Source organism: Pristiophorus japonicus, chromosome 6 (genome assembly GCF_044704955.1).
Source record: "Pristiophorus japonicus isolate sPriJap1 chromosome 6, sPriJap1.hap1, whole genome shotgun sequence".
In the NCBI taxonomy this organism is placed as follows: domain Eukaryota; kingdom Metazoa; phylum Chordata; class Chondrichthyes; family Pristiophoridae; genus Pristiophorus; species Pristiophorus japonicus.
Genome location: NC_091982.1, coordinates 113,521,840 through 113,537,946, shown reverse-complemented (window position 1 = coordinate 113,537,946; position 16,107 = coordinate 113,521,840). Strand labels below are relative to the sequence as shown.

General features: G+C 44.7%; 1 protein-coding gene across 1 annotated transcript in view; it reads right to left on the bottom strand.

Annotated features, from left to right (window-relative positions):
- LOC139265760 (succinate--CoA ligase [ADP-forming] subunit beta, mitochondrial-like) overlaps window positions 1–10,464 on the bottom strand; it is a 159,246-nt gene extending 148,782 nt beyond the window's left edge. The window contains exon 1 of the mRNA XM_070883129.1: window positions 10,356–10,464. Coding sequence (XP_070739230.1) covers window positions 10,356–10,427 — 72 coding nt within the window. The 5' untranslated portion in view covers window positions 10,428–10,464. The remainder of the gene's footprint in view (window positions 1–10,355) is intronic.
- Window positions 10,465–16,107: the final 5,643 nt, after the last annotated feature.

The following is a 16,107-nucleotide window of genomic DNA, read 5'->3' as shown; positions in this document are numbered from 1 at the left end:
AACTATTGTTTCTCGCTACAGGACCAATACCCGCTACCTAAGGCAGATGATCTATTTGCGACGCTGGCACGAGGCAAGACGTTCACCAAGCTTGACCTGACTTCAGCCTACATGACTCGGGAGCTGGAGGAGTCTTCGAAGGGCCTCACCTGCATCAATACGCACAAGGGACTGTTCATCTACAACAGATGCCTGTTTGGAATTCGGTCGGCTGCAGCGATCTTCCAGAGAAACATGGAGAGCCGACTCAAGTCAGTACCACACACGGTGGTCTTTCAGGACGACATATTGGTCACGGGTCAGGACACCCCCAGACACCTACAAAACCTGGAGGAGGTCCTCCAGCAACTGGATTGCGTAGGACTGCGGCTGAAGAGGTCGAAATGAGTCTTCAGGGCAACAGAAGTGGAGTTTTTGGGGAGAAAGATCGCGGCGTACGGCATTCGGCCCACAGACACCAAGGCAGGGGCTATCAGGAACGCGCCCAGGGCACAGAACGTCATGGAGCTGCGGTCGTTCCTGGGACTCCTCAACTATTTTGGTAACTTCCAACCAGGGTTAAGCACCCTTTTAAAGCCCCTACATGTGTTATTGCGCAAAGATGAGAACTGGGTATGGGGAAAACACCAAGTAATTGCTTTTGAGAAAGCCAGAAACATTTTATGCTCCAACAAGCTACTTGTATTGTATAACCTGTGTAAAAGACTTGTGCTAGCATGTGACGTGTCGTCGTACGGAGTCGGGTGCGTCTTACAACAAGCTAACGTTGCGGGGAAGTTGCAACCTGTCATCTATGCTTCCAGGAGCTTGTCTAAGGCCGAGAGGGCCGACAGCATGATTGAGAAAGAGGCATTAGCGTGTGTGCTCAGGGTAAAGAAAATGCATCAGTACCTGTTTGGTCTCAAATTTCAGCTGGAAACCGATCACAAGCCCCTCACATTCCTGTTCGCTGAAAACAAGGGGATAAATAATAATGCCTCAGCCCGCATACAAAGGTGGGCACTCGCGCTATCAGCGTATAACTATACCATCCGCCACAGGCCAGGCACTGAGAACTGTGCGGATGCTCTCAGTCGGCTACCATTGTCCACCACGGGGGTGGAAATGGCGCAGCCTGCAAACTTGTTGATGGTGGCGCAGCCCGCAGACTTGTTGATGGTCATGGAAGCGTTTGAAAATGACCTGCCAGATTAGGACTTGGACCAGCCAATATCCTCTGCTGTCCCTCGTAAAAAACTGTGTACTGCATGGGAGCTGGGCCAGCATCCCTGTTGAAATGCAAGAGCCAATCAAGCCGTTCCAGCGGCGAAAGGATGAGCTGTCCATTCAGGCAGACTGCCTGTTGTGGGGTAACCGCGTAATGCTACCCAAAAAGGGCAGGGAGACGTTCATCTCGGATCTCCACAGCACACACCCAGGTATAGTAATGATGAAGGCGATAGCCAGATCCCATGTGTGGTGGCCCGGTATTGACTCTGACTTAGAATCCTGTATACGGCAATGCAGCGTATGTGCTCAGTTGAGCAACGCGCCCAGAGAGGCACCACTAAGTTTGTGGTCCTGGCCCTCCAGACCATGGTCGACGATCCAAGTCGACTATGCGGGCCCGTTTCTCGGTAAAATGTTTCTGGTGGTGGTGGATGCTTTTTCAAAATGGGTTGAATGTGAAATAATGTCGGGGAGCACCGCCACTGTCACCATTGAAAGCAGGCAGAGCGGGCAATACAATCCATCAAACAGAGCCTTAAATGAGTCACAGAAGGCTCACTCCAAACCCACCTGTCCAGAATACTGCTCAGCTACCGCACGAGACCCCACTCGCTCACAGGGGTGCACCCGGCTGAGCTACTCATGAAAAGGACACTTAAAACCAGATTCTCGCTGGTTCACCCCAACCTGCATGATCAAGTAGAGAGCAGGCGGCAGCAACAAAATGTAAACGATGGTCACGCCACTGTCATGGTAAATTGATCTGAATGACCCTGTGTATGTACTAAACTATGGACATGGTCCCAAGTGGATCGCGGGCATGGTGATAGCTAAAGAAGGGAATAGGGTGTTTGTAGTCAAACTAGACAATGGACAAATTTGCAGAAAGCACCTGGGCCAAACGAGGCTGCAGTTCACAGACTGCCCTGAATAACCCACAGCAGACACCACCTTTTGAGAGCCCACAACACACACCCAAAGGATCAACGACACCAAGCCGGACCAGGAAATCGAACCCATCACACCCAACAGCCCAGGCTCACCTAGCAGCCCTGCAGAGCCAACAACACACCAGCCCAACGAGGGCACAGCCAACACACCAGAACAGACATTTGTACCGAGGCAGTCCACCAGGGAAAGAAAGGCCTCACCTTGTAAATAGTTTTCACTTTGACTTGGGGGTGGAGGTGCGGGGGAGTGATGTTGTGTATCTGTAAAGCATGCACTCCCATGTTCCGCCATCAGGGAGTTCACCCCCTGAAGTCCCAAGGGATCCCCGCATCGCTTGGGAGCACTGTATATGAGCCGGCCCCTAAGACCTGTTCCTCACTCTGGAGTGTCTTAATAAAGACTGAGGTCACTGTTACTTTAACCTCCCTGTGTGCAGCCTCATCTGTTTTAGGAACACAATACCTTACTCCAGCCAAATAAGCCTTGGACGCTGCTCTACCCTGCCCTCCATCTGATAGATTATTGCTTTTGTTGATCTCTCATCACACAGCCTCCATGAAGGAGCTACAGCTATGACTGAAACTGGGATTTTTTTTTGGGGGGGGGGGGGGGGCGTTGGATGTGGACTTCAGGATCATGGTCCATGTCAGGAAAAGTTCAATGAAAAAGTGAGACAAGGTTGTTCAACATCACCAAGTGATATCTTCATTGATGATGGCACCATAAAGGTGTGTTCCAAACATAACTGAAAGAGAAATGAGGCCACGTTTCTGGCAGACTCTCCTGGAGGTTGTGTTTTCATCTTGAACAATGAGCCAACCAGAGGGTCATGGTGATGGGCTTCCCAATTGTAATATTATGGCTTAACACAAATCAAGTGGCGTGTCTAAAATATCGATTGGAAAATAAAATGGGCGTTGTCCTAATAGCTGGTTTATATCAGTACCTGAGGGGATGCCAACTTTAACTTGGACACAGTTCATTAAGACCTAGAAGAGGGAGAAAGGTACTTTGGTCTTTCCTCATTCTTCTTCAACGATACCAAGATCACAGTGGAGGTTAAGCTCATGCAGAAATGGCACATGCCCAGTTTTCCGCTGTGGTTTGGAACTCTTCGTGCTTCCTTCAGCCTAAGGACCAAGGTGTAAGGCAGTTTTGTGATAAAAAGGACTGTAGAATATAGTGACCTGTTGAGGAGTACCCTGGTGGAGGAAATCAGCCTCACATGGGCCTACCTCTTTGCCAAGGCTCCTCATGAGGATTCAGCAATTGGTGACGAAGAACCCTGACACATTGAACTGGACATGGAGTTCTGAAATATCTCAAACTGTTCTACACATATTCTTCCCCTATGGTGAAGTCAGTTGTCCGTACAGCTTAAAAGGAAGCTCCCAAGCTGCATATGACAGTTGTTTGAAGGGTCCAGCTTGATATGTAAATATTTTGTATTATTTACTTCAGAAATAAAACAAAAATACTTACAATTCTGACCAAGCCTTATAATGTAAACTAACAAGTACGTTATTAAAAATTCAGTAACAAAGACAATGTTAATCACACATAGTAAATATAAATTAAGTCATCAGAATTACCATGTAATTAATCCTCTCAATGTCAGCAAGCTGTAGCTTTAAAGCATATTGTTTACATTTAACAAAAGAATGTTTGCATAAGAGGACTGTACAATATGTAATACATAATCTTAATAGTTACGATGTGAGAATGTCAAGACAGTGGTGAAAATAAGTTTACAGCATGATAACTCAAAACAACAATAATACAAAAGGCTGTCAAAACATGTGTTGGCACAAACTTAAAGGTCTCAAGAAACTACAAGGACAGCACAAGTCTATATTTAAGTTATAGTATCGTATTCCTTTTTCGTACATACAACACTGTTATGGAACACTACAGGACTGAGTACTAAACAAAAGTTTATGAAGCAGTGTTCTTCCATGACAAGACAATGATTTCTCCCAACAACCGCCAAACTGGGTGGAGCATTAAAATTAATCTGGCTTTTCACCTCTGGGACCCGAGCTTCAAATCTAGCCTAGAAACTTGTCGACGGGCGAGACTCCTATGACAGTTGGCTGTAAGAGTACTATATGAAATGAGATTGGACAGATCAATCCAATCTTCAGTTGTCATGTGTCCACAGCACAGAACAAGCACTAAATATCCAATTGCACTCAAGATAGGTGGCAAGATGGGAAATGGGGGGGCAGGGAAACAAGTCATGCCATTGTATGAAGGGCTGCTCTCTTGAGATTGGGAATGTTGCCCTGTATCCCACTAAGCTATCCTTGACATGGGGCCACTTGATACTAACACTGGAATGGAAAAAGTGTTCCCTACCTCAGATTGGCATACCTTACTTTACAAAAAATGTAAAAATTGAAGTCAAAAATATTTTTGTTTTGACTGAAATCAAGATATAAAAATGTTATGCATATTCAAGAGTTATCTCAAATAGACTTAAAGGGCTAAAAATTCGGCAACCTTGTGCCTGGTTGTTTTGGTGATATTGCACCAATTTTGGCAGAAAACAGTGCGGTGGAAAATTCGGAGAAGTCTTGCGGCGGCGGTTTTTAAATACCGCTGGGGAGAGGACCGCTGCCGTGCAAGACTCAAAAAAGCGTTTCGCCATAAAGTTGGCTCAGCGCGCACCCGTACTCCGCATGAAAAAACCACCAGGAAAAAAACCTGCGATGCAGCCCTTGGAACAGCAGTAAGTATGAAGACCTGCAAACAAGGTACCTTAAAGTTTTTATTTTTTTAATTCTTTTTCAGCAATTCGATACTTAAGCATTTTGTGAATGTTTTATTTTTTGTTTTTTGCAATTTTGGGGGGGGGGGGGGCGAAGGGGGTGTTTTCCCCCCTCCTATGGCCTCTCTCGCAGCGGTATCAGCCTCGAAGTAAAGTTGCAGAAAATTTGCGGTTTGCGCCATGAATCCACGTGCAACACCGATTTTTACCGCTGGGTGAACTGAAGCCCGAATTTTAGGCCTCGTAGCGGTAGCGGAGTGAAAGCGGTATTTTTGATGAAAAAATACCCCTTTCACCAAAAAATGAATTTCTAGTCCAAGGACTGTACAATTCTTTCAGAAAGTGCTTCCGGTTGCAATTTCATCATATTGCCGCCTTAGAACAGTGTGTAAAGTATTAGACACTGTTCGTTCATGTTTCTTAATGTAACTTCTGATTCTTTACAAGCAAATTACAGAACTCAAGTTGCCCAACACTGCTTTACTTTATAAAATTATAACTAAACACTTAAAAGATCAAGTACTTTTTTCAGCTACAATTTCCCCAAAAAGTGACAAATAAGCACGTATTCCAGCTTTGTCGCAACAGTGTAAGAGTACAGGTTTAAAACCAACTGTACGCTCAATCAAGCTTTCAATTATTTGCACAGTCCCTCGAATACTTCCAATGGAGAATTTAACATTTGTACCAAATCAGAACACTTAGACCTACAGCTTAAACTATTTTAGAGTACAGGTTGAACCTCCCTTATCCAGAACCTTTGGAACCTGGCCTGTTCTGGATAAGGGATTTTTCCGGACGAGGGGTGGTCACGTTAAATTGGATGGTACAACTACTGAGGAAGGGGCTATCTGAGCTGGCTGGCTTGGGGTTGGGAGTGCGGCAGAGAGATCACGGCAGGGGCGGGGGTGGTGGATCATGGGATCAGGCCAGCGATTGCGGTAGTTGGCAAGGAGAAAGGACTTCAAAGGAGTTCTGCGCATGTGCCACCCGGTGGCCAGGGGTGTTTCCGGATAAGGGAGTTCCGGATAAGGGAGGTTCAACCTATATAATAACAACACTCATTTCAAACTATTCGCTGGTCCATATCAAAAGAGGAAGCTTAAATAACAATGACCAACCCTTCAATAAACTACTTTGCCTGTTCCCTTGAGTTTGTACTAAAGAGGTTTGACTATATAAACAAAAAATAGCTGCAGATATGGAAAGCATCTACAACAAATATAGGAACATGTGGCATAAAGAAGGGCCCTTCAATGCTCACCCATTCCATTAGAAGATGCACCCTCAAGCATGAACCTCCCTAATCGCTAGTATGGCAATACTGTACTTGTGGGGGAGGCAAAAACAGAGAGAAAAAAACATCAACACCAATTCCAAGAAAAAGTCTAGGAAATTGCTCCCCGACTCCCTAAAACAATCAAGCAATCCCCAAGAGACCACGATTAGTGTGCTGCAGCACCAGATGTACGTAACTAATACTGCCCCCACCTCCCAATATTTCCCAACGTCCTTTGGAATAGTGAACTGGAAAAGACCATTTATTTTCTTTGGGCTACACCCAAAGGTCAAGGACTTCCAACACAACGTTCTCTCTCGCCCTTTAATAGCCCTATCCGCCACAAATGCATCTCCATCATACTTTGAAATTTTAATACTCTCCTTTTCCACGAACTCCCTCTGTAGGCTACTCCACATATTTATGAGCCTGTGCGTGTAGAAACTGTATCTTAGCTTTGGATTTACCTTGTCCCATCTTGGCTTGATTTCATGTCCTCTTGTCCTCTCCCATAAGCTATGAAAATCGCTCAATGACCATTTTCAGCCAAGTGCAACATAATTGGTGAATTTCGACACTTCCAAAGCCTCAACCCAATGACTTACCAGACTGTCTACAAAACAGTCTCAAGATCAGACATATACTATTGTACTTAAAAACCTATCATCATTACCATAAAATGTAGAAACAAATTAGGTAAACAAATTGATTTTGATGTACTATTAAGAAGCACATGTTCTTAGCCCAGATATTAAAAAAGCAAAATACTGCGGATGCTGGAATCTGGAATAAAAACAGAAAATGCTGGAAATCTCAGTGGGTCACTCTTCCTCTCCACAGATGCTGCCTGACCTGCTGAGAGTTCCAGCATTTTCTGATTTTATCCCAGATATTACATGCTTTCTTATTTATTGTAGGAATAAATTGGCAACATAATATTCTATCTACCTGTTATTTCTCATCTGGCAACAGGTTCACATGTAAACTAACTATTTCAGGCCATTCCCTCATTAAAATGGCACTTCCCACTACTGTTCAAACAAGTGCATCTCAGAGCAATCAGTCAAATATCTGTCTTAATAACAAGTCTCAAGTTGCTAGAAACAGATATTTAAATTACAATTTAAATCACTTTTTGTGTTAACCACTCAAGAGCAGAGAAATTCACTCAGCTTTGGAAATTGGCAATAATAAAGAAAGAGGCATTCATTTGCTTCATAACAGGAAAGCACAGAAACATAGAAAATAGGTGCAGGAGTAGGCCATTCGGCCCTTCGAGCCTGCACCACCATTCAATAAGATCATGACTGATCATTCCCTCAGTACCACTTTCCTGCTTCCTCTCCATACCCCTTGATCCCTTTAGACGTAAGGGCCATATCTAACTCCCTCTTGAATATATCCAATGAACTGGCATCAACAACACTCTGCGGCAGGGAATTCCACAGGTCAACAACTCTCCGAGTGAAGAAGTTTCTCTTCATCTCAGTCCTAAATGGCTTACCCCTTATCCTAAGACTGTGTCCCCTGGTTCTCGACTTCCCCAACATCAGGAACATTCTTACCGCATCTAACCTGTCCAGTCCCGTCAGAATCTTATATGTTTCTATGAGATCCCCTCTCATCCTTCTAAACTCCAGTATATAAAGACCCAGTCTCTCCTCATGTCAGTCCAGCCATCCCGGGAATTAGTCTGGTGAACCTTCGCTCCCTCAATAGCAAGAATGTCCTTTCTCAGATTAGGAGACCAAAACTGAACACAATATTCCAGGTGAGGCCTCACCAAGGACCTGTACAACTGCAGTAAGACCTCCCTGCTCGTATGCTCAAATCTCCTAACTATGAAGGCCAACATACCATTTGCCTTCTTCACCGCCTGCTGCACCTGCATGCCAACTTTCAATTACTGATGAACCATGACACCCAGGTCTCGCTGCACCTCCCCTTTTCCTAATCTTCCGCCATTCAGATAATATTCTGCCTTCATGTTTTTGCCCCCAAAGTGGATAACCTCACATTTATCCACATTATACTGCATCTGCCATGCATTTGCCCACTTATCTAACCTGTCCAAGTCACCCTGCAGCCTCTAAACATCCTCCTCACAGCTCACACCGCCACCCAGTTTAGTGTCATCTGCAAACTTGGAGACATTACACTCAATTCCTTCATCTAAATCATTAATGTATATTGTAAAGAGCTGGGGTCCCAGCAGAGCCCTGCGGCACCCCACTAGTCACTGCCTGCCATTCTGAAAAGGACCCGTTTATCCCGACTCTCTGCTTCCTGTCTGCCAACCAGTTCTCTATCCATGTCAATACATTACCCCCCAATACCATGTGCTTTGATTTTGCACACCAATCTCTTGTGAGGGACCTTGTCAAAAGCCTTTTGAAAGTCCAAATACACCACATCCACTGGTTCTCCCTTGTCCACTCTACTAGTTACATCCTCAAAAAATTCCAGAAGCATATACTGGAATACTCCTAAATAGGATGCAGACACCAAGGGTGGCAAATTAGTTCAGCTTCAGCAATAATTGTGGATTCCTCTGAAACAAACCCGAGCAACACCTCCCGAACCCACGGCCTCTACTGCCTAGAGGGACAAAGGCAGCAGGTGCATGGGAACACCACCACCTCCAAATTCCCTTCCAAGGCACACACCATCTTGATTTGAACATATATCGCTATTCCATCATTGTCGCTGAGTCAAAATCCCAAAACTCCCTCCCTAACAGCACTGTGGGAGTACCTTCATCACACGGACTGCAGCAGTTCAAGGCGGCGGATCAGCACCACCTTCTCAAGATGAAACTAGGGATGGACAGTAAATACTTGTGTTCCAGCGATGCCCATATCCAGGGAGTGAATTTTTTTTAATGATTTGAAAGGGTTGGAAGCAAAGAAAAATACATCATGTACATTTCACAGACTTTAAGCAAATATACGACTCACTGGGGAAAGAAGCTTTCAGCGTTCCAAAGACGTACTAGAGAAAAAAGGTTTGCGCCATAAGTGAAAGAAAACTCAATTCGAACCGACTTGAATGATGACAGCCAGATTGCATCTGGTTACTCATATCTCAGCATTCAGAAATTAATCACAATAGATATGTAATGGACAATTTCTAGTTAAGATTTAAAATGCATATACTTGAACAGTTCAATACCGAATATAAATAACAACTTGCATTAATATAGCACCTTTAACGTAGTAAAACGTCCCAGCAGTGTAATCGGACAAAAATTCAGAGCCAAAGAAGACATTAGGACAGGTTTGGTCAAAGTAATAGGTTTTGGGAGTGTCTTAAAGAGAGTGAAGTAGAGGTGGAGATTTTTAGGGAACAAATTCTGGAGCTTAGGGTCTAGATGGCTGAAAGCACGGTTGTCAATGATGGGGCGATGGAAGCGAGGGATGGACAAGAGGCCAGAGTTGGAGGAGTGCAGAGATCTCAAAGGGTTCTAGGACTGGGGGAGCTTAGAAACAGGGAGGGGCAATGCCCTGGAGGGTTTTGAACGCGAAGATGAGAATTTTAAAATTGAGGCGTTGCCGGACCAGGAGCCAATGCAGGTCAACAAAATGTTGGTGATGGGTGAACGGGACTTGGTACAAGTTAGGACACGGGCAACTATAAAATAAAGTATTATACTTTGTGAAAACGATCATCCTGTCTAGTGACCTTTGCACACTGGTCAGGTACAGTAAATGTAGAGGTGAAAATCTGTGCCAGTGATAAGTTGGCTCAATCTCTGCACAGAGTGGCACCCACATCAGGCGGTCAGGGCGGCTTGGCGGCCCATATTGGATAGCGACAGCAAAGATCCCTCGGGCTGAATGCGAGAGCAGCCGATCCCTGGGCGGCTGGGCGCCGGGTTGAAGCAGCCTGCGGCCCCGGCAGGGTAGCGGGCGGCGGGGGGGGGAGGGGGCCTCCGAGGCGATCTCAAAATGTCACTGGGCGGGAGTTGCGGGGCAACGAGCGGAGCGCAAACATCGCCCGCCCGTCTGTCCGCCTGACCCCCGGGGGACCGAGACCGCCCAGTTACCGCCACCACCCCGGGGCTTCTCAACTCCCGCCCGCCACTCCTCAGAGGGGACTCTCGGCCCTCGGTCCACCGGCCCCGGCCTGCACCCCCTCGGTACTTACCCTGGAGGCGCAGCGAGCCACCGCTCTGCCGTTTGACCCGAGCGACAGCCGACAGAGGACACAGGCCGCCATGACAGTCCGAGCCAGGACGCCACACTGCGCAGGCGCGCCCCGCTGCCTCCTGGGTAATCCAGCCTTGGGCACAGCTGGCCAGCAGAGCTTCCCATTGGCTACTGCACCTACCAAAATATAGTTCACCCCTTTCCATACTGTCCTGGCCAGCAGAGCTTCCCATTGGCTACTGCACCTCCCAAAATATAGTTCAACCCTTTCCATACTGTCCTGGCCAGCAGAGCTTCCCATTGGCTACTGCACCTCCCAAAATATAGTTCAACCCTTTCCATACTGTCCTGGCCAGCAGAGCTTCCCATTGGCCACTGCACCTCCCAAAATATAGTTCAACCCTTTCCATACTGTCCTGGCCAGCAGAGCTTCCCATTGGCTACTGCACCTCCCAAAATATAGTTCAACCCTTTCCATACTGTCCTGGCCAGCAGAGCTTCCCATTGGCCACTGCACCTCCCAAAATATAGTTCAACCCTTTCCATACTGTCCTGGCCAGCAGAGCTTCCCATTGGCTACTGCACCTCCCAAAATATAGTTCAACCCTTTCCATACTGTCCTGGCCAGCAGAGCTTCCCATTGGCCACTGCACCTCCCAAAATATAGTTCAACCCTTTCCATACTGCCCTGGCCAGCACAGCGTTCCATTGGCCACTGCACCTCCCAAAACATAGTTCACACCTGTCCATACTGTCCTGGCCAGCAGAGCGTTCCATTAGACACTGTACCTCCCAAAATATAGTTCAACCCTTTCCATACTGTCCTGGCCAGCAGAGCTTCCCATTGGCTACTGCACCTCCCAAAATATAGTTCAACCCTTTCCATACTGTCCTGGCCAGCAGAGCTTCCCATTGGCCATTGCACCTCCCAAAATATAGTTCAACCCTTTCCATACTGTCCTGGCCAGCAGAGCTTCCCATTGGCCATTGCACCTCCCAAAACATAGTTCACACCTGTCCATACTGTCCTGGCCAGCAGAGCGTTCCATTAGACACTATACCTCCCAAAATATAGTTCAACCCTTTCCATATTGTCCTGGCCAGCAGAGCGTTCCATTAGACACTGTACCTCCCAAAACATAGTTCACTCCTTTCCATATTGTCCTGGCCAGCAGAGCGTTCCATTAGACACTGTACCTCCCAAAACATAGTTCACTCCTTTCCATATTGTCCTGGCCAGCAGAGCGTTCCATTAGACACTGTACCTCCCAAAACATAGTTCACTCCTTTCCATACTGTCCTGGCCATTATTTATCCCTCAACCAACATCAGCAAAACAGATCATCTGGTCATTGTCACATAGCTGTCTGTAGGAGCTTGCTGTGTGCAAATTGTCTGCCACTGTTTCCCACATTACAACAGTGACTTCACTTCAAAAAGTACTTCATTGGTTGTAAAGCGCTTTGGGACTTTTGGTGGTCGGGAAAGGTGAATAAATGCAAATCTTCTTTCTTTCATTGGAGTTGGGGGGAGGGGCCATGGTTCAACGTTAAAAGGCACTATATAAACGCAAGTTATTTGCCACAGGACAAGGCACTTTTCCTATTGGTTAATGCCAATCCGATGGTGGCAGTCTGCTTGTGGCACTTTTCAACACAGGAGCTGCTCATGAGCTCTGAACTGAAATAAGAGTCTCAGCATCAGAACCACTTTCAAACTGGAACCATTGCAAAGAATTATGATTAATTCCAGCATCCCTCCAAATTAAAGGTGTTGCTATGGAAACTTGTTCTTTGTTCCAGTCTTACTCGGGTCCCCTCCCTCATCTTTTTTTCCGGTATATTGATGACTGTATCGGTGCCATTTCCTGCTCTCGCCCTGAACCAGAAAATGTCATTCATTTGCATCCAATTTCCACCCTTCCCTCACCTTCACATGATCCATCTCCAATTCTTCCCTTCCCTTCCTCGACTTCTCTGTCTCCATTTCTGGGGATAGACTATTGATCAACATTCACTATAAGCCCACTGACTCCCACAGCTACCTGGACTACACTTCCTCCCACCCCGCTTCCTGTGAGGACTCCATTCCATTCTCCCAGTTTCTCTGTCTCTGTCGCATCTGTTCCACACTAGTGCCTCTTGACATGTCTTCCTTTTTCCTCAACCAAGGATTCCCCTCAGCCGTGGTTAACATGGCCCTTGACGGTGTCCGTTCTATTTCCCGCACCTCTGCACTCACCCCTTCCCCTCCCTCTCAGAATCACAACAGGGTTCCCCTTGTCCTCACCTTTCACCCCACCAACCTTCACATTCAATAGATCATCTTCCACCATTTCCGCCGCTGTCCAGGGCCCCAAACACTCCTTCCAGGTGAAACAGCAATTTACTTGTACTTCTTTCAATTTAGTATACTGTATTTGCTGCTCATGATGTGGTCTTCTCTACATTGAGGAGACCAAGCTTAGATTGGGTGACCGCTTTGCAGAACACCTCCGTTCAGTCCGAGCTTATGGTCACCTGTCATTTTAATTCTCCTTTCCACTCCCATTCTGATCTCTCTGTCTTCGGCCTCCTACACTGTTCCAATGAAGCTCAACGCAAGCTCAAGGAACAGCACCTCATCTTTCGTTCAGACACTTTACAGCCTTCCGGATTCAACATCCAGTTCAACAATTTCAGACCATAATCTCTGCCCACTCGCATCTGAATCAGAAGGTTGTGGGTGCAAGTCCCACTCCAGAAACTTGAATACATAAATCTAGGCTGACACTCAGTACAGTGCTGAAGGAGTGCTGCACTGTCGGAGGTGCTGTCTTTTGGATGAGATGTTAAACTGAGGCCCTGTCTGCCCTCTCAAGTGGACGTAAAAGATCTCATGGCACTATTTCAAAGAAGAGCAGGGGAGTTATCCTGTGTCCTGGCCTCCCAATGTGCCTCCCAAAACATATTTCACACCTTGTCACACTGTCCTCTCCAGTATTTATCCCTCAACCAACATCATTAAACCAGATTATCTGGTCATTATCACATTGCTGTTTCTGGGAGTTTGCCATGTGCAAATTGGCTGTCACATTTCCTACATTACATCGGTGACTTCACTTTAAACTGTACTTCGTTGGCTGTAAAGTGCTTTGAGATGTGGCCATGAAAGGTGCTATATAAATGCAAGTCTTTCTTTCTTTCAGTGGATTGAGTATAAGCTCTCAAAACAAGACTCAGGCTATAACCAACAGAAAAGTTATTTAACAGAACAAGTACATGAACAGTATTCACTAAAAAAACTATTTACAAACTTGGCTATCATTCACTATATTGAACTACACAATTAACACTTTGTGCACCTATCAAAGACACTACAGTCTACTCCTAATTTGAAGTTGTTTAAACAAAGAAACTTCCCATGAAACAACATAACTAGATCCCTAAAAATGGTTGCTCATTTCTGACATGGCAAACCACTACCATGAAATCAAATCAGCTTGAACCCTCTGCTGGCTGTGGTGTGACTGGTAATTTTAGCAGCCACCACTCCAGATTAACTCACATTAGAAAGTTCCATCTTCTGAGCAGTCCATCAATCAATCATGGACCCTGCCCGCATTAAAAGTCTTGAGTAGAAGTTGAAAATAAAAACATGTACCCCCAGGCTGGGTTAGTTCTTTCAACTGTGCCAGATAACAAACTATTTGTGATGACTGACAATTAACGCCTTGTCCAGAAAACTATCAAAGACATTACATTCTACTCCTCTTAAGTTGACATGACCTAATTTTAAAAATCTGTTAATTCAAATTGAAATTATACAAAAACATTATTCCTGTGGTATTTTATATAAAGGGCTTGATTTGAATTACAGAATAATTCAATTCTTTGCAAAAGTACCCCTTAAGTTAACAATACATTATACTCAACAGAATGTTGCCAGTGAGTCAATTCGCTTCATTATTTTTAAAAAATTCAAACCTATCTCCTTAGAGTCTACATTTCTTCAATTTGTTGAACCTGTATTTATGTCTCAATGACATACACCATCAAAGACTACATCATTGAATTAAAATGAATGCTCATCATTACACCTGCCTATGGCCACACTTATTTGAACAGGCCCAAAGGAATGCTCTGTTTTATAAGGGGAAAAGAATAAACCTGAAAGAGCATTTCAAATATAGACTAAAAGAGCATTATAAGGGTTTGTGTATTTATTATTTGGAAAATAATTTATGAATGGCATTTTTGACAAGTTTTTAAAGTTTGATTGATATATGTCATGGGGCACCAATTGAACTTTAATTTCTAAAGGTAATAAATGGTAAAGGAAAGACTATACCGTGTAGCAGAATAATGGCAATGATAAAAACTGGTAAAGGAATAGTTGTATGGCACAAAAAAATGGTCATGAGATTGTAAATGTGTTTAATGTTGAATAAATCCAATTTTTAAAAAAAGTACACCTGATCTTAGAAGCTTAAGCAAAGTCAGGCCCTATTAGTATTTGGATGGGAGACTGCCTGGGACAAGTGCTGTAGGTTTCACGTGCCAGCAGAGGCTGCTCTCAGATCTATAAATTTACACTGCCTTCAATCATCAATCTTTGGACGTGGTCCGTGGGGTGGTCGCTGTGTCCGTGCCTACGTGACCCTGGAGAAGAAGCAGGCAGAGTCTGCCAGTACGCTTGAGGCCTTTCACAACCAGTGGGCACCACAGGGAGTAGTGTGCATAGGTGATAATATTATTTAACTTTATACGTTTTCTTTGTTTTATGACTTTGTTATTTTATTAGTTATGCCTCTTTACAAGAGGGTACTTCGGTTTGTTTTGTTTACTGACACTGGGGCAACACAATGTCTCCTTATCGTTTTATTTAAGACACTTGAAAGACCCGCTCACAATATCAGGCACTGTGTCTTTTACAAATCAATATTTTCAATCCTATCAACAGTTGTTGCTTAAACAGTAAACATTCGATAACTATCCAACAGAACTAAATGGAACATTTTAAAGAATATTAAAACTAATTCTAGATGTGGGTGTTGGGGGAATGATCCATAAGTTTGCACTGATATGTGCAAGAGTTAGGGCTGTAGAGAATGCTCAGCTACTACAAGTAAATCTAGATGTGCTGGGATTTGGTAGTGTGTTTGGAAAATTATGTTTTAACTTAGAAAAGTGCAATATTATGAACGTGGGCAGGTCAAATGCTATACATATAGCCCACAGGGAAAATAATTACAACCAGCGGTGAAAGAAAGAGATCTTGGTGTTTTGGTGCATTAATCTCTAAAAGTCCATGACCAATAGAGTGAAGCTAAAGCCAAAGCCAACAGGGTTCTTGGGTGTATTCACAGGGCAATTCACAGTAACACAATGCATACCATTTTGTCCTTGTGCAAGACCTTGGTTAGGCCTCAGTTAGAATTCTGTACCCAGATTTAGTCTCCTCATATGGCAGGGGATATTGAAACTTTGGAAAGGGTGTGGAGAACCACAAGATTAATTCTCAGTTTAAAACACTGTAGTTAGTGAGTTGGGTTTCTATACTTTAGAGTGGCATAGACTTACAGGTGATTTAATCAAGGGTTATAAAATATGAAAAGAATTGAATGTTTATGTAGGTTAGGGAGAACTAGGGGTCATACTTACAAGTAATGTAACGGCAGAATAATTTTGGATGTTAGGTGGTTCTTTCTTTCTCGTAAAATAGTGGGCCTATAGAACAGGTTGTCAGTTCGTGTAATGAATGCTGATTCG